Consider the following 22,943-nt stretch of genomic DNA (forward strand, 5'->3'; position numbering starts at 1 on the left):
TGCTACGTAGTGTGTACATTCATTTTTGCAGGGGACCTCTTCTGAGACTGCAACTGATTCTAGAAGCCAGAGAACAAGCTGGTCTCTCAAATAGTCTCGTAGCCTCTAAAATCACACTATGACAGAGCCCTTATAAGCCTTCCTAGTTAGGATCACAGGATAGAAATGGTGGAATTGTGTATATGTGGAGTGAGGTCTTGTGTGAAATTGGAGAACCAGAGGTACTAACTGCAGATGCATTAAAGAGAGCTGTGTTGATTTTGTTTAACCCCTGATAAAACTTGTGCAGGAAGAGTTACCATGGAAACAAGGTCCAAATCAGGCTAGCATGAACTAAAGGCTGAGATAACACACTCCCATTTTTAGCACTCCAAAACAGAGAAAACATCATGATCACACTAAAGATGAAAAAAATACAATTTCTAGCTGCATAATATGCCAGTAGGTCAACAGCTGAAAGTAAAGAATGCTAGCAAGAAGAGCATTTACTAAGCCTGCCTCTAATAAATAAAATATCAAAATGCAAAATAAAATATCAAAATATAACAGCAAGAATTCTGGTAATCTCTATCCTGTTCAAGCTGCAGTTCTGAAATCAAAATATGATTTTCATATGACACATATTTTTTTTACCTTTTGGCACACTGTGGCCAGAAATGCATTTTCCAGCTGTTTGTTCAGAAACTGTGTCTTTTCTCCTCCAGTTCTGAAAAACTCTGCAGGATCATCTCCAAATATTTATCATTATAGACTGACTATGCTGGATCAAAATAAGATGCCACTCCCTCCTACATATAAAGGGTTGAAATCAATAGAACATTACTTTAAAAACCAGCAGTAGCTCTAGTAGAACCTACTTTACAATCTTAAAGAGAATGTGGGAAGGGCCACAGAAAAGTAACACTGAAGATCTATGACTATGAGGCGTCTGCTGTGGCCATGGGAACACGTAGAGAATCTGAAAAGAGACCAGGGAGGGGCAGTAAGCCACTGGACCAAAAGTGTACTCAGTACTTGGCAAAGGACTCCGCCTTGCTTTATCTTCTCCTCAGATGGACTTCCACTTCTGCCTAACCCAGATATACCAGGTGCTGTGCAATCATTGCCACGGCTAAGGAGCCTGCCAGTCCTGCCTCTTCTTCCCCTATGGTGGAAGTATTTTTTTCAAAGAAAAAACTGTGGGAAATTATATTCTTTCAAAAGTAATGCAAATAAGTGTTTCAAAGAGGATGATGTTCAGTGTAATTGACTGGGCAAGAACCATAAAAGCCTAGGGGTCTTGGAACCTCACTGACACCTGAGTAGCCTATTTGTAATTCTACAGCAGGCACAACATGAAAGATTACTTCCATCTTGTCTAGGTAGCAGCATATGTTTTCTCATAAGAAATGTGAAGGTTAGTCAGGCAAAGTATCTCTGTCAACAGATTCTTTGTGAAGAGCAGATTGAATATTTCATGGGGACATTTTCCTGACAGATTTGTTGTCAGTCTTGGCTTCCTGCCCTAAAGGTGCTCCTTTGATCAAACAGGAATGTCATTGTTCTGAATAGCCACACTTTGGATTAGAGTCTCTTCATTGAGCATGATACCTGCTATGGATATTTAAACTGTTCCCATTTATTATCAGCTACTCTGCTACTCTATAAATTGGTGTTGTGCTGCATTTAGGACTGAGGTTTAACTGTGGAGTATGAAAGACAGGCATAACAGAAACAGTAATTTGTCAGACAAACCATTCAACCATAAAAGTGCAATGTTATTCAAGGAATTGTGTTTTGCCTACATAAAAATGAAAATCCATGAGTATCAGCTTAACTGTCTTCATGACTGTTGCTGTCTGACCAGATCTACTGTCTACAGTTTCTGGTATTTAGCAGTACTGAATAGTGGCGAAAAAGTTCAATGTTTCACTGAATTTTCCTTCATTAGGTTTACTCCCAAATGCTGCTAATGTAAATGTAAGCACATAAAGTATTACCTAAGCTTTTGCCAGGACAATGTTTTACAAATTACCATATGGATGAAAATCAGTCTATGGTGAATCTATGGTGTCCTGAAACATTTTAAATTTTTAAAATATTTCAATTCCAGGGAGAAACACCACCTAGCATCTACTTCAACAAAGTACTTTGCTGAACGCTTTTGCTGTGAAATAATCCACAGACTAAGTTGTCAACACAGTTTAAAACATGGTGTCTCAGAAAACAGCTATTAAGAGATAATATACATATATATATGCATGCCTCAAAGCAATAAGGGAGCTTAATGTTGGAACAGCTCTTCACAGACAGATGTGAAGACATAGAAGGGTGAAACATATATCTTCTAGTTATACATAAGCATTTGGGGATTAATGCATAGTGAAGTTTTCCTTTTCAGCTGGATTCTCAAGGGCTGCTCCAGTAATAGCCAACATGGACCCTGATGTACCCAAGTGAGATACCAATGAATAATGAGGCAGTGCTGTCTCATGTAAGAAATGAAGTTAATTACCTTTCTCTATTTCACTTTGGAAGGACAATTTCCGTCTTCGTATTTTGCAGTTATCTCCATCCGTATCGTTGGTAGTTTGTGATCTTATTACGAGGTCAGACTTGATGGATGAAATATGAAACAAAATGACAGATTAGTCCCATCTAAAGAGGGCAGATTTGCAATAGGCGATTGACTGTTAATCATGTTCAAGCTTCAAAAAAGGCAATATTAAAGTCAGCCTGCATCAGCCTCTCTATCGCTAGCTAATGAATGGAATTGCCCAAGGCTAACATGAAAAAAGTTTATGCAAATTGAGCAAAACCAACACTGTCATCACCTAATGGTGAAATAAAATTTTACTGATAATAAGTTTACATGGAAATACATGTGTTCACATGTTATCAACTTCTCTGAACTTGCACAGATCTGGTTTCTGTAACCTTAGACAAATTAATGAAAAAAATTAAATAACCTCTAACAGAGAATGTATACTATTTCAAGAAGTAAAGTGGTAATTGATTGCAATTATATTTATATTTAACTGATGGTAATGATTATAAAGGTTACAGTTTGCAATGATTAGAAAGGTTATATTTTACAATAAATATAAGCCTGACAGGCATCAGGCACTTTACCTCATTATTTTGTCTTTCTAGACCCTCCCTTCCTCTTTATCAGATTTAGATCATTCAGATACTTATTTCTGTACCAGAACAGAATGTTGTTTTTTTCTATCCATCTTAAGAACATTGCAGTGCTTTTTTTTTTCAGTAGGTAAAAGATGCATTTAGCCCTTGTTTTTTCTACTTAAAAAAATTTACAAATTAGCAAATATAATACCAGTTTTGCTCTTTGTGTACATATCCATGGCATTGGCTTCAACCTGCTTCTATTCCCTGTGCAAGTGAGGTTTCCCATACCATTCAATAAGCAGATTTGCATGTGGGAGAAGGGCAGAGGGGAGCTGGGAAACGTTTACATCTTTCTCTATCCCTTCACTTTAAACCTGGCAAGTAATGTGCTTCAGTGGTGGGCCACTGGTGAAGTAACTGCAGGAAGAAAAAGGTACTTTCATACAAACAAGAGGGCAGGGGCAGAAGTTGGGACAGAAGCACCTATTATTCTGGTAACAAACAGATCTGAGAAATGTTTTGAAAATGAGAATGTGCTCAATGCTTCTATTGGGGGATGAGTTTCTGGTTTGCAATAGACAGTGGAAAGTAAGTGGAATAGCTAGAGAAAAACTGTGATTTTGCAAGCTCAGAAGCATGGCTGAGCCTCTCCTGCCTTCCTTGTCTCTGGTCTAAGGAAAAAATGATAAAACATTGATTATGATGTAGTTGCAAGAATTAATTGAAATTGAAAAACTTAAATCATTAATGTGAAATTATCCTCAAGAAATTTTTCGAATATATGGACATTCAGTTTTAACTTAAATTTATCACTAGACTATGCATTCATTCTGTTGTGTTTTACTTGTAATTAATAATTATGACCTTTTCAATGCATACAAAGGCGTGACTGAAAAAAAATATAATTGGTTTTTTATTTTCAGAATTACATTTTATTTAAAAATGGTCATAATAGAAAGAAGTGAAATTCCTTGTTAGAAGTTGTATTTGTTATAATTTTTTTAAAAATAAAGATCCGCACCTGGTTAGCAAAGATGTCCCTATGATTTGCAGACCAAAACTTAGTGTTCTTTTTCTCCTTTTTTCTTAGAAGGCCTTTGAGGCCAAATTATGTTCGTTCCTTCTCACTGAACCTTTGTTTTTCTTTAAGGAAGCCCCAAATGGCATTATCTCAGAAATAACGAAATATAAACCAGTCATTCTGTGGGCAGTCCAGTCCCTGCCTGGTGACCAGGGCTGGGGTACCTGCAATCTTCTGGGGTAGCCTTTAGCCTCAGCAGCACAAAAGGGGCAAGAGAATTTCCCCACTTCCCCTTTGGCCAAACACCCACTTTCCTTCCTAAGTCAGAGTGACCGTGTCAGTCTGAAATTGGGAAACATCAGCAATATTTTGATTTTCCTGAAGATGTAATTTGTGCAAAAGGGGACACTTAGGACAGTCACTGGGGAGAAAAGAGATCAAGAAATGCATGCAAATCTGAAGACTGAGTGAAAGTTGAAAAGTCCCTTGTAAGTTTTTAGTCCCCTGGGAGGTAGAGTGCATGCCAAGATAAGGGAATTAACAGTTCATATTTGAAAGGCAATTAAATATTTTCTATTGCTAGATACAGAAGGAATCTGGATAATCTGATTTATCCTTATTTTATGGATGTACAATTACATTTAGTGTCAAAAGTACCTCTTGTGGTGACCTAGGCTATAGTCATCTAATAACACCATATTTTCCATGGCTTTAACAAAATCCCCCTGGGTGAAGCCTTAATACTATTTAAATATAGAACAAAATCCTGTTAGATTAACATCATCTGAATAATTTCATTGACTTCTGTTGAGTTTAACTGAATTCAGTAGAAGCAATCAGGAGAGTATATTTTTTAATATAGGATTTTAGCTTTTCATTTTGTTAACCTTAGTTTTTCAAATGCTATTTTCAAGTTTTGTTACTGTGAGACAGATTTGGCCCAATATTAAGAAAAAAAATTACTTATTATATGTACCTTTGCGGTTTCATCTCTCAGATTAAAAGTTAGTTCCAGATTGGTGAGGAAGAGATCAGAAAATTCAGGGTACATATCCAAAACTTCTAGTAGATCTTCTCTCTGGATCTTATGTAAGTCACAGTAAGTTAAAGCTCTCACATCTGCGTTTGACTTTCCTGGTTTTGCATAAAGATGTACCATCTCTCCAAAAATATCATTTTTCCCTGCACAAAGAAAATTAAACAGAGATTTTTATTTTAAACATGAATAAGCCATTACATTGAATGATGCATTTCTTTATAAGAGAGGCACAGAATACTTGGTTTTATATGAAGTCATACAGTCAGATTCCTATGTCCCATATATAAAGAAAAAGCAGTATTGTTAGGTATTAAAAGTGAACTTATTAAGATCAATGAAAATACATGAGCATATAACTGGACTAAATGAATGTTTCATCACAATTTTTCTTCAGTTTCATCAAAACAACATGATTTGAGCAGGTTCCTTTTTCCTTTCTTCTAAAAGTATTATTTGGTAATTTCAATCATATTATGATGGAAAAGATGCAATTTCTATTGCCCAGTCCAGTACAGGACTTGTCTGGCCTGTAATATAATTTTGTTAGGAATTAAATGAAGGAAATGACTGTGCTTGAAATATATTTTAGTAGAAAATTACTTTTTATATTTTTTGGAGGGAATGCAAAGCTTCTAAGATGCAGGAGTTCTTTTGAACAAGATCTTTAAACACATCTGCCTCTGTTTTGATACCATTACAATTCTTCCAATCAATGTTGACACATTTGCATGTTTATTAAGATTTTTATCGCTATTTAATTGCTCATATTTGCCAAACTGCACCTAAACTTCATCAATACAAAGCAGTTGCAGCCATAAAAAAGGTGAAAATATGCTATACATTAAGGATTTCAGAGTTACCTGCAAAATGGGGTTGGGGAGGCACTTAGAAAACACTTGTGAAAAAGACTGGTGATCATGGCAAGGGAAAAGCAGAGACTGGTAAAAAAGAATACAGTGGTGATTTTTGGTCTCTGTTAAACATCTGTGCCTTTCATATCGGGTTACTAAGAACAGTTCTGGTTTTTCTATTTTCTAAAAAGGAAGTTGAAAACTGCAGCTAAAAAATGCAAAAGGTAATTTAAGGGCTGATTTATAGTGAGGATCTTGAACATGGAAAGATTAAGAGAAAACCTGATTATATTGCAGCTATTCTTTAGAGAGGAAAAATTACTTGGTATTCAATGCCTCTAGAATATAAGAAGGAAAGCATAGGAAGAACCAATGGAAAGAAATTGAAGCAAGATAATGTTATACTGGAAATAAAGCATATATTTTTAACAATAAAAGTGATTAAATATTGAAATAAACTGCCATCAAAAGTGATCCTATTTTCATCTCTTCATATCTTCAGAGCAAAACCTCTTGTTTTTATTTCCTAGACCACAGTTCATTAGATATAACGGACAGTCAAAAATATGAAATGTAACAGGAATCAGCAACAAAATGAGTGTTTGCCAATATACTCCTTCTGCCCTAGATGTTTATGAATTCAGAGGTCCCTATTCAAGGCATATAAAACCTTCTCTGCAAGAAGAATATTAACATGATTGCAGTATTTTTATATCTTGACTGCAAAGCTGAAAGAGACAGTAGATTTCAGAGATGTGTTTTCTAGGTATTTGATGAAGAATTACTGTTGTCAGATCAGTATTAAAGACACAATTCATCCACATCAGACAGTGCTGATGATTTGAGGAAAACTGGGGAGAAACCCAACATTTCTCAGAACACTTTGATTTCTTTGATGATGCTGAAATAGTTGTTAAAGGTGAAAATTTCACCTGTGCTGCCTCTGTTGGATTACTCTGTTGTCCCGAACACAAAGCACTGAGTAGTTTTTATGTTCATTTCTGTGTGTAGGTTTTTCAGAAAGAGGAATTAACTAAAAATATTTGGCTAATTATTGATAAACTCTTAGGTTTCTGAGTGATTTTAATGCAGAGTAATTTTCCTTTATATCATTTATCTTTTTCCTGTAGATTCTTCAAAATACTGGGACTCATTCACTGGAGCCAGCTATATGCAGATTCCTACCTCATTGATGTGGGCTCAGTTTATTTTGCATACAGCTGTGCACACCTGTCTGAGCTACCATTACCTGGGAGAGTGAGGCTCCAGACTGCAGTCCCTGCTGTGGGCAGCTATAGGTTGGAAGAGATACAGTGGCAGGGCCTTGCAAATACCTGGTTTTCTGCTCAGATCTGTGAGAGAACAGGGATCTGTTATGCATGATATGAAAAACTTGTCCAGTTTGCATCTTTGGCCCAGGAAAAAATTGATGAATCCATAAAATAGTGAGTTTGTCTTGACTTCAAGGGCAAGAGAAATAGTACAGAAATGTACGTGTTTTTGGTGTGACAGATGAATTCCTTGATGAACCACACTGCTTATAATCAGGGCAAGACTTTTACACAGTTAAGTAAAAACCTCACAGTGTTATACTTGCATGCTCCCTACTTTTTTTTGTGCCTAAAGCTGGCCCAGCTGATGAGCTGCAACAGCATGAGATGATAAATTATCTTGATAACACTATCTAAACCTAGGGTAGGATTGCTTTAGGCACACCCTCGTTCTGCTCACGTATCCACCCTGCAAATTATAAACAGAATAATCGGTCAAAGTATAGCAGCACACCGCCCCCAGTCCACATCTTGCTTCAGCTGCTTTTCTGAGTGTAAGTTCCTACACTGGCCAATTAAGAGAAAGGCAACATATGAATGATATTACAGCTGGTATATACTTCTGTACACCAAAATCCTTACTCATCTACTCAATTATTCTTTGCATTCTTATTATGTAATATAAAATTGGAGAAATCTGTAGTCATGTTATGTAAGGTTTTAGTTATTTTACTTTTCATATTGCTATAGCTAACCAGCTCCAGGTGAGCTCCCAGCTGGACTGAGCATTGTCCCAAGCCAACTTTGTCAGGAAAGAAAACAAGTAACTCATCATGCTATACAAACAAGAATGTGTTAATAAGACATATAGGGGAAACACTGGTGTCATTACTTCTAGATAAAATTAATTGGTTATTCTCTTCTTTTCCTTTATGCCTAGTGGGCAGGAACAGATATTTCTGAAACTCTCTAGAAGACATTTTGAATGCCCAGAGTAGATCGCTCCAGCTAGCAAATAGAGGAGTCTATGTGTCTCGATACCTTCATCACTGTTTAAGAACAGAGTGGCCTTGACTTTTGATCTTGCAGCATGATCAGAACTGGAATAATTAGATGTCTGTTTGCATCAACTTGCAGCTTGTCTTTTACCTAGGGATTAATGTGACTAAAGATAAATCTTTAGATATCCAAAGATCTGGGCTCTTTGGTGCACATGAATAGTCACAGTAATGTAGATTTTTCTTCTTAAATTATATCTTTGCTTGATTTTAAAAAATAGTTAGAAAATATTTACAAATTTCCTGTCCCAGGAGCAGCAATAAATATTTTGTTTTGAAAATCTGACTCTTTTAATAAACCTTGTAATAATGTACTTACCAAGAATGGCTACAACAATGTCACTTTTAAGGATTTCAATGGAGCCTCTTGACACAAAATAAAGAGCAGTGAGAACATCTCCACAGTGCACTAAAGTGTCTCCAGGAGGTGCATGTGTTGTCTTAAATTTCATAGCCAAAGCTCGAAGACAGCCTTTACTGGCTCCCCGGAAAGCTTTGCAATTCTGAAGCAAATTTTGGTTGAGGTGCAGACAAATGTCAGCTTGTAAGCATTCTGGAAATCCTTTCAGGACCTGGAAAGACAAGCATAAAGATTTCATGCGAATGCTATGGAAGTTCCTGATATAATTTTTTTTCTTCCTGAACAAAAAGAAAGAAGTGACCTACAAATAGACATGGCTTTAAAAGGTGTAGGAGAATTCAAATTCAACAAATTCATGGTGTAATCTATATTACAAAGCTTTTACAATGTGAGTACTCTTATAAATACTATGTAGTGCTTACAAAATATGCTATTAAGATTTCTTTCATTGCAAGAAATGGTATCAGGGTACATGAATGACTATACTGCAGGAAAATAACAAATAAGACAGTGAAAGGGGAAGTCTTGACCAAATTTTCTTTTCCATTATATATTTTCCATATATCTATTTCCTTCTTATCAATTGTCAAAATACTACAGTTATTATAAGAGAGGTTTTTGCTGAAATAACCATGATATTTGTAGAATGAGAGCTATCTGAAGAAGATCAGATATTTTTCAGTGAGGGCATTTTATTAGGATTTTTGTGTTAAATATAATCTGCTTGCAAGTGTAGGACTTTGATTTTTATCAGAAAGAAAGCAACATGACCTATTGAAACAACAGTGTTGTGCAGATTTATGTAGGTAGATGATTTGCTCAGCAAACAACAGGGCTACTTGCTGTGGTCCTTGCTCATCTTCTACTCAGAACTATGGGAGTTTGCCTGAAGTGGAATCACGGGATTCCTCTTGGGTACCATGGCAACAGTTGATTTTGTTGAGAAGGAAAGGAGTTATTTACAACGTGGTCATTATGCGTGAGCTTTTCTAAGTTCTCTAGGATAATGCACCTCTGATTGTTTTAGAATCTATAAACGTTTCTGCTGCTGACTTCATGGGAGTACTGTGAGTGACAGCATGCTGACACAGTATGACACACCACCTTTCTTTGTTATGTCCTGTTATCTGCTATCAGTGATGTGATTGGGTCATATGCTTTCCATAGGGACAGCTACAACTGCTGCATATTACTAAAGGCACAATATGTACTGATGCTGCAAGTCTTATGAATATGTTAACAGGATGTGTCTCTTTGTTATTAGATCAGTCTATTATTTCATCCTTGTTTATCTTCTGCACTGTTTTTTAATAAATTTGTAAAGATTTCTGCAGAGAAAAGACATATCCAAAATGCATTCACTTGTTGCTATATTAATTTCTACTTCAGCACAAAAAAATCCTGTGCACTCACTCTCGTTCCAGAAATTATTCATAACTCATATCCCTTGCTGGTGAAAATGAACACATTTCTGATATGAGCTTCCGTCTGCACAAGACAAGCTATGTTTTAAAAATGAGATATTAGAACCTTTAACAGAATTGAAATGTTTTTATGATTGCTAATGGAAATCAATGCTATGAAATAACAATGTTTTAACACACATATATAGAACAATTTTTTGAGCCTTATGGCATTACCACACGAAATTTATACATCATCAGAAAAAGCCAGCATTCAACAACACTAAGCAAAAGAAAATATGATCAATGAAAAGCTTCTGTGGCATCACTGTTTTCAGTATCTATCACATCACTAGAAATAGCTTAGTATCCAATTATGCTTTTTAATATAATGTAATATATATTGAAATAAAAAGGTTGTAGGTTGTAGGAACTTTTTTACTCAATGATACTGAAAAACTGAGAAACAAATACCTTCACCAATGAAACAGGAGAAGAACTGTGTTTATTTTGAAACTGTTCTCTAGTCCTGTGAGTGTAAAAGACCTATTTAGAATTAATTTTTTTGTTATGTATGTATCAAAATACAATTTAGTAGAGCTCCATTTTTTCATAGGATATGAAATAGGAAATGTATTTTGAATTCAGAAGTACTTACAAGAAAAGTGTATTTGAGTTGTTAGGCAGTCATGAGCAGTTAGATTACACATAGAATAAATAGTTTTAATTTTTCACATCAGCTGTTTATCTGATTTTCAAGGGATTGTATTTTACCATTAAGCAAAACCCATGCAGACAATGTGTGTTAGTTTATATTTCTGAAGATACTTTGCATATTTCCCTTATAGAAAAAAATATTTTTATAATTAATTTATATTTGTCATGAAACTGTTCTAAAATTATTGCATATCAGTTGGTAGTTATTTAAATGTCAATGACATCTGAAAGATACCAGCCTCTTTTCAAGCATCTGTAACTAAAAAGTCCCTGCTCCATGGAGCTTACACTCTAAAATAGTTTTATACATCAGAGACGAAAAACATCTACTCTTCAATATCACAGTTTTAAATTGCCTAAAAGGAAGACTAAATAACATTGGTCTCCAATGGAGATTATTCCATTAATACAAACTTAGAAATTCAAGAAAGCAGCTGATTGGAAGATAAATTTCTCAAAACAATGGTAAAACCTACATTACCAAAAAGAGCTTACCATATTGCACACATTGTGTGTGGCGAGGGGTTTAATCTAAGTCCAGTATGTGACATAATACAGAATTTGATGTTTCCAGACTAAGTTTTATGTTGTGCAGTACAGACATTTTGCCAACCCAAACTCTCAAATATTTGTTACATTCATTCTCATATTCTGATTTCATAACTGAAATTTTATTGAAAACTATGTTATACTGTGAGAATCAACATCAACATCAAATTTGTACACGCTCTGCCTATACTAAATATTAGAAAAGCATCCATGCAGTCTTCAAAAAAAAATTTGAAAATTATAAAATTAGAACTGCTGTTTAATAATAATATTATTAATGAAAATCCCCAAACTAATAAATCCTTTAAATACAGATTTGAGTTTCAGTAGTTCCATTCTTTCCTAACATATTTCTATTATTATACACAATATTTCTTCAGCTATGATTCCATGGGGCCCTGGTGAGAAAAATCTTGGATTTTCATGGTTAGAATCATGTTAGAAAACAGAACTCATGCATAATTCAAGAAATACACACAGATATTTTTAATAAATATGTGTAATAAGACATAAAATCAGCTTTAGCCCTCCCCCCTTGACAAAGAAAAAGTAAAATAAAGGAAAATCAGTTAAGATGCTGTGATCACAGGCTCCAGTTGTCTGTCATTGATAGTTATCAAGTCCAAGTTCAGTTATCTCTTCCTGCTTGGAATAAAACTTACTCCACATCAAATAACGTTGATTTATCTATGTGGCATGCTTACAGAGGAGGATAACGCCATCCAGAGAGATGTAAAACATTTTACATAGAATAAGTGATTGTTTTGTGAGGATAGTAGGGACATGATTCATACTGCCTTGAAGAATGTGATATTTTTATGAGGAGAGGGAGTCCAGCTTCATTCATTTCTTTTCTCAGGATGACAGCAAGGTATCACACATTTATCAGGCCCATTTGTGACAACAGGTTTGGACATATCTTTGTGCCTTAATCTCAGGCAACAAGTAACTGTTTGGGGCAAAGGTAGCCTTGGGTTTTTTTGGATAAATTATAAAATTCATGAAAATTTTTAGATTTTTAATCCTCAGTTCTGGAACAGGCATTGATATATGACTCACAGAAAATATTTAGAAAATATTTAGCCTGAAGCAAAACAGTATATTAGCTACAATAATTTTGATTAAACATGGAAATACCGCATTCCATACCATCAAAACCACAGAATGATTGAGGCTAGAAATGATCTTGTTGGAAAGATCATCTGGTCCATCCTCCCTGCTCCAGGAGAACTACCTAGAGCTGGTAGCCAGGCGGATGCCAAGATGGCTTTCAAATACCTCCAAGGACAGAGATGCCACTGCCTCTCTGGGCAGCTTCTACCAGTGCTTAGTTATTCTCACAGTAGAAATGTGTTTCCTGGTGTTTGGTCAAAGCCTCCAGTTTCAGTGTGTGACCATTACCTCTGGTCCTGTCACTGGGGATCACTGAAATTAAACTTTTTCCACATTTTTTGCACCCTCCCTTCAGGTATTTGCTCACATTGATGTGATCCTCTGTGAGCCTTCATCTCTCCCATCTGGCTGAGCAGTCCCAGTTCTCTCAGCCTTTCCTCATATGAGAGATTGTCCAGTGCTTGCAGCCTTACAATCAAAGATACTCCTTTAATTCTGCATATAATCTTCTGTCATACATTTTCTCTGCTGAAATATAGGTGGGATCATTAAATACCAAACAGCAGCTGAAGAGAACACAAGAATGCTCTTGTGTGTTGTGCTGTGTTTGGGATATGTTGAAACTAGTGACTTAGGCTTTCTTGTCCTAGAACCAGTCAGACTTGTTTATGAGTGGCAGGTGCCCAGCATATAGAGGGAAAGGGATACTCCCAAGTTCCTCTGAGAATTTAAGATGGCATAAACTGATGGAGAATAGTGTAGGACTTAGTTTCATCACAAACATTTGACTCTTGTAATTGAATAATATCATCTAGGCTAAACATTTCAGTAATTCAGCAATTTTATTTCTAGAAAGAATCTAGAATTTACTGTTCAATATTCCTGTGATAATTAATTACAGAACTTAATTATTCTGTAAGTAAAAGGTTGAAACATTTCCAAGTGTTTTCTGCATTTAGAAAAGAAAGAACAGGGTCACAGCTGGCAATAATACTGCTCCAGAAGCTCTTGGGCTCCACATAGAAAAAAGAAAATTTCTGAAAAATCCTCTTTGTACAGAATGATTTTTTCAATGTTCAGTATGTTTCCTTTCAACAGCTGAGAGAGAGAAGCAGTATGTGATAATGACCTAATTCACCTTTCAATGAGATTGAAGCCAGACAACCTTATCAAGAATAGGATCTTTTGTTTTCAGTCATCACCACAACACAGATGTGTGACATCTTTATGCTGGAATTAGTGAAGCTGCAGTGGACCACTCTTCTAGAGTCCTTTCACAGTTTCTGAGTACATCTGAACAGGGATCAAGGCCTTGATGAACAAGGCAGATGGAAAATTATTTCAGTTTCTTTAACTTTTGACTCCCTTACCGAGAGAAAAGTTTTAAGTCTGTAGAAGTTGAAGATTGACCAGATCTGTATATTTTAAAAAATATGATAGTTGAAAAATTAATTGCTTTTGTTTTGATATTTTAGACCACAAAACACAATGCACTGAGAAACTGATAAAGGATCATTTAGAAATAGATGGACAGCCTTGAAAATATTTTTTTTATGAGGTCTTATTTTCTACAACTCAATTCAATGGAGGCGATCACATTTTTAAATTTGCCTTTTTTTAGAAAACAAAAGAACAGGTTTATGGCCAATCATAAGGTACTTTGTGACTGGTTTATATCTCGTGATTTCTGTTCTAACATATAGGCAAATAGCAGTACCAAGTTTCAATATGATAACATATTCCCTTGGCTTAAGGATTTACTGCTAGCTTTTGTTCCAAACACATCTAATTTGCACTAGTCTTTTGATGGCACAAAGAATTTCTCCTTGCTGTTTTTGAAATTCTAATTTACTTCTCTAATCCTCTGCTTCAAATATATTAGTGGCACTGGTTCTATTGCTAAAACTGGTTTTATCGTAAGAAATGATCACAGTCAGAGGAAAAGAAAGAATGAAAAAATGTAGTGATGTCAACCAGGTGTCAGTGGCCAATTTCTTACAAAAGAAGCCTGTTCCAGGCAATGGTGAACCTGGCCTTTATTTGCTACTATAGAATTGCTGGTTCAAGATAGCTGTGTGTTCTACTGTACTTGTATGATCACAGTGGCCAAGACAGTTATCACAACGGTAAAATGAACCATTGCAGGAGAAATCATACATTCATTCATAAAAATTCTAACTTGCTCTCCCCTTTCATGCTGTTGGACAAAACCCAAACCAAAAAGACATCTGTCCCACACCCAAAATTTTAATTAATGTTTACACTTGGCTAAACGTTTTTCAGCTCGTCCCACTTAGTTACTTCAAACTCTTTTCAAATGTAAAATAAACCAATAAAGCTCTTCAGATGCACAGAAGATCCATGGAAAGAAAGGATGGGACAGGATTGTAAAAAATACATGCATAACTTAAAAAAAATCTCAAACACTAAATAACTAATCTTTTTAGGGTAAGCATCATAGGCATGCTATTATCAGTGCTGGACTGATAATGTAGGAATGAAAGAGGAAAAAGAAGGCAAAAAGAATTTAGGAAAACTAGAACAGGATAGTTAAAAATATTACAAGAATTGGAATCTTTGGGACTGCTGACATCTTTCATGAAACAATATGCAATGTAAACTTTTTTTTTGTAATTTGACTTTGCCAGTGTATATCACAGGGACATGATTTAAATTATGCTTATTCTATAGACTCAAGATTTTTTATCCAGATTAAAATAAATCCCAAATCCTGTTTATCCAGTCCATGCATAATTATGTGGAACTGTTTTTAACCAAAATACATTATGTAATGAAATATAATCAAAAATATGTAGAAATGGAGCAGAAGGGAACAAATGAACAAATAAACAAGGTCTCAGCATATTTCACTTGCAGGTCTTTAAAGCTAATTTTAAGTTTAACCATTTCAAATAAGCATACAGTACTATCTTCTGGTTTGCAATCTAAGGTGTAGAATTTTGTTTAGAAAATCAAGTTTAGTCTTAGTGCACAATTACTTCTGAGATTAAAAGGGTTTCTGTTTAATCTCTTTTTTTCTATTTTGTTTTCCACTTTACCTGGATTCTTAAATATATTACTGAGGATAATTTAAAGCATCTTTTGAAATATATTCTCCATGTTATACCCATATATATATATATACCCATATATATATATGGGCATGTGTGTGTATATGTTGCATGTACATATATATATATAAAACATAAATTATTATGCACTTCATATTTCAAAAGAGAAAGAGGACTGCTTTTTGATTTTTTTTAGCTTTCAGTCATGAAATGAAGAAAAAAAGATATTAGATGAAATTCTGCCTTCAGAATTCACAAAAAACTCCAAGTAGACATGGCAGGAGTCAAACACATTTGTTTGAGGACAATATCAGTCCTCTGTTTTGTAAATGCAAATATTTCATGCAAAATTAAGTAAGAAACACATGCAAGTCCAACTCATATGCACATGGCTAATAGCCAAGAAAACTTCCTTGGTGCAAGTGTTAACATGCATATATGGTGTAAACCAAGAGCATTCACACAAAGGAAAATGCAGAATGATCAGCATCATGACAACTTTGTCAGTGACATTCCTACAGAACAACTATCTAATGCAAACCAATATGCACATGACTTTTTTTGGGCAGAGAAGCATGACTTGAGTTGTGGGGTAAAACAGTGATTAATAAACATGGTTAGATTAACATTTTTTAATGTCTAATTTTTCGTTACCATTTTGCCCCACATCTGATTCTGCTTGGATTATTTCCCTTTGCTATCTACCCCTTCATCATGCAAAAAGTTACAATTAAAATTAGAAAGCACTGAACAAGCTCTAAACCCAACAGATAACATGGATATTCTTCACACTTTATACTGGAATTAAATTTGATATAAATACCTCCTGCTCTTACCAGTGGGTGGTGTTATTCCATGTATTTAGGTGTGAAGCAGACAGGAAAGAGATAAATCTTTCATAAGTACAATGTAAATCACACAATTCTTATATTATCCTTGTACTAAGTGTAATACATTCAAACTCTTACAGGAAGTAAGGTGATTGACATAAAACTTGAGGGATAGAACTGTGAACAGAATAAGGAATAAAATACAATGAAACAAGATACTAAACTTGAGGGTTTTTCCACACTTTATTAAAAACAAATCCTCCATACTGCCTCACAATCATATTGAAGAATATGGACTATTTAATCCATTTAATTATTGTTTCACATTCATGACAAATCCATAACTATTCATGTTATCCATTCATGACTAACTTCCATACACCAGTTTCCAAATTATGCAACTTTTCACATGACAACATCCAGTAATAGTTACTATTTCATGTGAACCAGGGGGTTTTAGTACATCCATTAGTGGTAATGAATTAGTTAAGGCATATATGATTTTGTAATATCTTCAGAAATAATTAAGTGAGTTGCTTTAGGCTTAGGTTGAACACACCTGCAGCTTAAGGGTCGATCCTGCAAAGTGCTGAGTACCCCACAATTCCATTGCCAACGGAAGGAATTAGGGCTATTCAGTGCTGTACAGGATGAAGCTACTGATGCTGCCTTCCACTGCAGTAATCCCCAGCAGAGGTTTATACAATTGTCCTTGTACTGCCCTGGACATATTATCCCTCTGGAGGGGACACACGGAAGTGGCAGGTGAAGACAAGTATATTAATTTTCTATTGTATTTTTAAGATCTGCTTTACTTAATGGTAACCATAAAGTCAAATTGTCAGTGATTCACCTTTATAAAAGATTTTAATCAAGACCATTTTTTCCGTTTGCTGCATAAAAATGTTGTACTCAGACAGTCATTCAGAAATGTACTTATAGATGTCACATGAAAGCTGTTTGAAGGTACGTCAAAATTTTGGAAGTTGATTTCTAGTTAAATTGTTACAAAAGTGTATAGATTTTCTTGTTCTTGACAGCTTTCTGGAGAGTTCTGCAGTCTCTAATCTGCAGCTCTGAGTACCTCTGGAAAGCATCCCTACACAGACACAAATTCACAGGTCCTTAAGATGTGCAATGCCCTCAGCGTCTTCAAACTGATGTTGACTTTTCAGAAAAAATGTTTCTATCCCCAGAAAATAAGAGAGACATACAGATGCTTACTTTTGCTCACTATCAGATTGTTATTCCTTTTTAGCTAGCCGTGTATTTATATAAGGAGAGATTACAGGGGATTTTTTATCAAAACCAGAAAAAATAAGTGTTATTCCTTGTCAAAAATGAGTTTCTGTGGATGATTTTCTGTGTTGATTTTCTGTGCAGAATTACATGGTTGTGAATGGAAGCGAATTACTTTTCAGACTATCATGTGATTCAAATATGTCTCTTTGAAAAGAGCAGCTAAACCTGCCCGCTCCTATCTTCAACCTGTTCCCAATATACCTGTTCTAGGTTACACAGAAGGATTTGGAAAAAGAATTATCTCCACGAGTTTTATAGAACAGTAGCTCTGTAGACATCAACACAGGTTCTCTTGTTTGATACTGGAAGTGGAAAATCAGGGCGAAGAACAAGCAAAATTCTGGAACACCTACGTCTGAAATAAGAAACCTATATACTTTTTTTCTCTGTTTAAGCTTACAGAAGTCACCTACAGTTCTCATGCTTTCCTACACACAGTGAGAATTCAGATTACTGAAATACCTAGACGGTGAAATATTTGTACGCCAAACATGTAGGGGCTTGATTATAAACAACTGAGGTATATATCCACTATGTATCTTAAACTTGTACTTTTACAGCTTTTAAAAAATACTAAAAAATACTAAAGACTTAAAGTGTCTTTCTAATTTCTCATGCATTTATCTATTGCTCAGCATCTCTGCCTGAAAAACAGAAGAACATACCATGTTCATGTCAATGCCATTGGTGTATGTCCATGCATGCTGGAAGTATTCCTCCAGTCGCTGCCGCAGAGGGTTCGGGATCTGATGAAAGCGTATGAACTCCTTCACTCGCAGCATCTGCATGTGGTACCGTGCAGTTCCCGAGTAGAGTCTTTGGATTATTGCGGACACGTTTCCAAAAATGCTAGCGTACATTAATGCTGGATTAAAGAGAAACAAAATTTAAGTCATATCATTGGGCTTTGCAGATGAGTATGGCTAAGCAAAAGTTAAGAACAAAGGGAAGAGTTAAAAAGGAATGCTTACATTTATGGGTTCAGTTTTAAATAGAAAAATAAGATATAATTATGATTATACAAATATGATGGGATATAATTTCCTAAATCCACTCCAAACTCACCTTCTTATCTTACACAGGATTTACTTAGATATACTGATATACAACACAGATATTCTGACAGTTTGGATAACAGATTTTGAGTAGTTAAGCAACTTGATTACTTCCTGACACTGAATGAGTCACAACATATTTTTGCATACAACATTCCTTTCCCTAGGAATTTGCCCTTCCGGCTGCATGCTTATAATCTTATTACTTTAGAATGTTAAGCCATTTGCTCAAACACAGAGAGAAAAAAAAAGATTAAAATCCACTATAAAATTACTTACAGCCAATCAACATGACACAGATGGAAAAGATTTTCTCTGAGTTGGTGTTTGGAGACACATTTCCAAATCCTACACTTGTCAGACTGCTGAAGGTAAAATAAAGTGCTGTAACATATTTGTCCTTGATAGATGGTCCAGAGCTTGCATCACTCTTATTGTAATGCTTTCCTAGTTGTTCTCCTAAAGAATCCAACCAACCAATCTTGTGAGCCAAGTAAGGTCTTTCTACATTTCCAATGGCATACCAAATGCAAGCAAGCCAGTGTGCAATTAGTGCAAATATGCACATGAGGAGCATCAGAACTGCAGCACCATATTCAGAGTATCTGTCCAGTTTCCGTGCTACCCTCACCAAACGCAGCAGTCTAGCTGTCTTCAGAAGGCCTATTAATGTAGTTGTCTGTAAAAATAAGATAGGAATTAATTTTCTCTGTTAGCAAATGTATTCTCATGAATAGTAAGCATGAATAAACCACTAGAAATTCCTGTTTTTGGGGGGAATCAACACAAAGAGTAGAAGAACCCATTTCAATGTAAACTTAATTTAATTTTCTTTAAGCTATCAATTTCATTATAAAATGAGGGAAAAATTAAGAAATGTACATTTAATATCAAGATATATTGAAGTTGTCATTATGTGCTAAATACCCTTTCATGTTGAGTATTTTACTTGATCTGGACTCTTGTGTTGACCATAATGGTTCAATGACCCAATAGATTAATGATTTTTTAACATGATAAAGCGTGTAAGCTATTGGAACTACTCATAATTATATGACTGTCCACATAGGTAATAAGTGTTCTTGAAGAAAGCTGTGTGACTGTATTTGATCCTGACTTAGAAACTCCTTGCAACGCCCTGACACATGTATTCTAGAAAAGAGAAGTAATAGGGCAGAAGTGTCTCAAAGAGTATACCTACAAGATTCCTCCTGTTTGTAATGATAAAAACATTCATACAGGTGAAAGCAGATGAAGCACTGTGAACAGAACATTGTGGAAAAGTTCCTCCAGATTAATCTTTTTGCATCTTGTAGGTGTAGTGGCAAAAGCCACTAATGAAAGTGCTACACCATTATAAAAATAAATTGGAGAAGTTTAAAGAAGGAATGTATTTCAAGATCTTTAGTGCAGACATGTGCTATTATCCATTGCAGACTCTTTGAGGCTTTGATCTTTTTAAAGGGATCTAGAGGTGATTAATATAAGTTTTCAAAATTCAATTAGTAAATAATTTTCATACTTGCTAATTCCTTGTAGAAGGAATGGACAGCATTGTTAAGAGGAATACCTGGATTAAAAAAACCCCTCAGCTACCTTTTTTCCTTGCATTAAGTCTGAACATATATTAAAGTATTCAGTAAATGCCAAGAGCGCATACATTTTAATGTTTTGTTGCTTGTTTGGTTGGTTGGGTTTTTGTTTTTTGTTTTAACATGCATGTATATTACATGACAACAGGAAAAGTTTTCCAAGCTTCACAAAACACTCTGGTGGTAATATGCATAACATTAAAGCCTTTTTTGCAACAAGTACAAGACTAGTTTTTACATTTTATTAAATCCTTGCATTTTCCATGTTTTTGAGTAAAACCCCAAAGCTCTTGGAACAAAACAAGTCTTTCTTGGCTGCATTTCCCAGTGGACAACTCAATAAATTGTTCATATTTTCTGAGCAAATGAGCAAGAGGATAATGTACGGTAACACTCCTTAGTTCAGTTTAACACCCCAAAAAATAACTTAACATTAAGAAGTTTAGTGACCTCAATAGTCTGAAAGACCGCACCCTTCAAAATGTTATGCCTAGGCTGAAATTCAGAAATATGTAAATATTGTGATTAGGTTATTTTTTCTTTGTAGATAGAACAGGTTTATACATTTATGATCCCTTAAGAAAAGCTAAGATTTGTTTTTAGTGGGGTGTTTGAAGCATGCTATTACAGAGGTACTCATATCTCTGCGTCATGCAAGAGACCACATATTCTTACAGTGCCTCTTAAATAGATCAGATGGTAGATTGTAAATCTACAATATGTCATCACCATTCCACCGCATTCTTAAGATAAAACCTGCTAATATTACTCATACTCAGTGTCAATCCTATTCTTCGATATATCAGTTTGAGCTCTGGAGTATGTGGAAGGTATGTAACACAAGAAAACTTCATCTCTTCTAGGATAAAATCAACAGGAATGAAACTAGATATGCTTAAAACATCAAAAAACCCATCCTGAGTTTTAATTCTCTTTAACACAGTGAAGAAGCTTTAACACTAACACAGAGCTGGCAGTAGAGGTGGAAAGCATGGTCCACAAGTTTTGATGTGCCTTACATGCTGTCCACTTCTCAGCATAGATGTAGCCTTCACATACTAGCAGTACACCTCCCATGTGTCACTTGGCCAGGGACAGAAGTTCTTGGTTTCAGAACTGTCTCATGGAACGTAATTTTGTTGGTGTGCTGGAATACTTTGATCAGCACAATGCCCAAGGAGGCAGAGGTCCTACTCTGTGTCCCCATCTGGCGCTAGTCATTGATATCTGCAAATAGCAACCTGAGGGATGCTGCTCACTTTTCTGGATTGCTTGCTTCTCTGTTTCTATCATGCCTATTTGCTGGACTACAAGTTCAAGAGTAGGTTGATAATCACATCATAATTTTTTCTTTTTTCTTCTTTCCTCTCCATCTACTCATTATTTTTATCTTCCCAACTTTCAGGGAAGGCTTTCAGAACACACACGCACAAAAAAGAGAATTATTTACTACCAGTCTTCATCATTTTGAGTCTCATTAAGCAGAAAAAAGTTTAAAACTACATTATTTCCCTATTTTAGAAATTGGAAAGTTAATGGTCTGACTCTGTTGCTTTCTATGGTTGAAAAAATATGGCTCAAATAGTAGCATTTGGATAGTGCTGTATGTGGCATTTGGATTATTATCTCCTGCCCTTTCAAGACTCCGTTTGATATCAAGGTGTTTTACAGCTGCATGAGCTCTCTTTAGAACTTATATTTTTTAGTAAAAAGACTATTCAATACAAATTTTCACTGGGGATCTCCTTTGAAGAATCACTAGATAACAAAAAGAGCTATTTCACAAAAAAGATAGCTTTCATGGCTGAAAAACTTCTATTAAATGAAAAATGCTCCATTCTGTCAGTTTTACATTCACCTCCTCTTGCTAAACTATGAAAAAGGGATCATTGGTGAAATATTATAGTTAGCAATATAGCAAGAAAAAACTGCAGTAAGTAGCAGCTTAGAAAAGTGATTGACATGTTCAATACCATGAATGAGAAAAGCTATGATGGCATGGTGAATAGAATATAATCTATATATCATCATTGCTTCTTAGATAAACAAAGCCATTTTTTTCCAGGTAGAAAAACTGGTCAATTACTAGATTTTGATGGAATAAAGAATCAAATTACTAATATCTGCAATAGTGAAAAAGTCATTACATGGTCTAATAATTTCTGTTTCAACTTCCACATTTTTATATTAGCCTACTCATCTGCAAGAATGCACTTGTTTGTTACTGTAATCTGTAATGTTATCTTATGTTAAAATTATCCCTTTCTCATGACTTTAGCACCTGGCACTTTACTCTTAAGAACACCTGTAACAGGGGAGGTGTGGAAGAATGATGTTCAGACCATGCCTGTCTTTTTTCCTTTTGATAGTCTATTTTCTCGATAAAATTGACAACAGCCAAATGTCTTTGATATCTAGTATAGTTTATGCTACAACTAATCTGTTTTCTGCTAAGTAAACATCTGACCTAAACATTTTGAGCCGAGAAAAATTATTTTAATGATGCAATGCCAACACAGCACTTACATGCATCGTGGGCAGTTTTTAAAAAGCAAGTGACAAATCAAAGCACCAGTTCTTATATAAAACCATTTGACCAAGT

At 35.1% G+C, this 22,943-nt stretch overlaps 1 protein-coding gene across 1 annotated transcript in view; it reads right to left on the reverse strand.

Annotated features, from left to right (window-relative positions):
* Positions 1-22,943, reverse strand: part of KCNH7 (potassium voltage-gated channel subfamily H member 7) — a gene marked incomplete at both ends in the record, with an annotated part of 202,945 nt that overhangs the window by 15,600 nt on the left and 164,402 nt on the right. Inside the window, 5 exons of the mRNA XM_084209730.1 lie at positions 2,495-2,594; positions 5,106-5,311; positions 8,668-8,920; positions 18,360-18,559; positions 19,029-19,428. Of these exons, the coding sequence (XP_084065856.1) occupies positions 2,495-2,594; positions 5,106-5,311; positions 8,668-8,920; positions 18,360-18,559; positions 19,029-19,428 (1,159 nt within the window). The remainder of the gene's footprint in view (positions 1-2,494; positions 2,595-5,105; positions 5,312-8,667; positions 8,921-18,359; positions 18,560-19,028; positions 19,429-22,943) is intronic.

The sequence above is a fragment of the Fringilla coelebs genome (genome assembly GCF_963513975.1).
Source record: "Fringilla coelebs genome assembly, chromosome: 7".
Taxonomy (NCBI): Eukaryota; Metazoa; Chordata; class Aves; order Passeriformes; family Fringillidae; genus Fringilla; species Fringilla coelebs.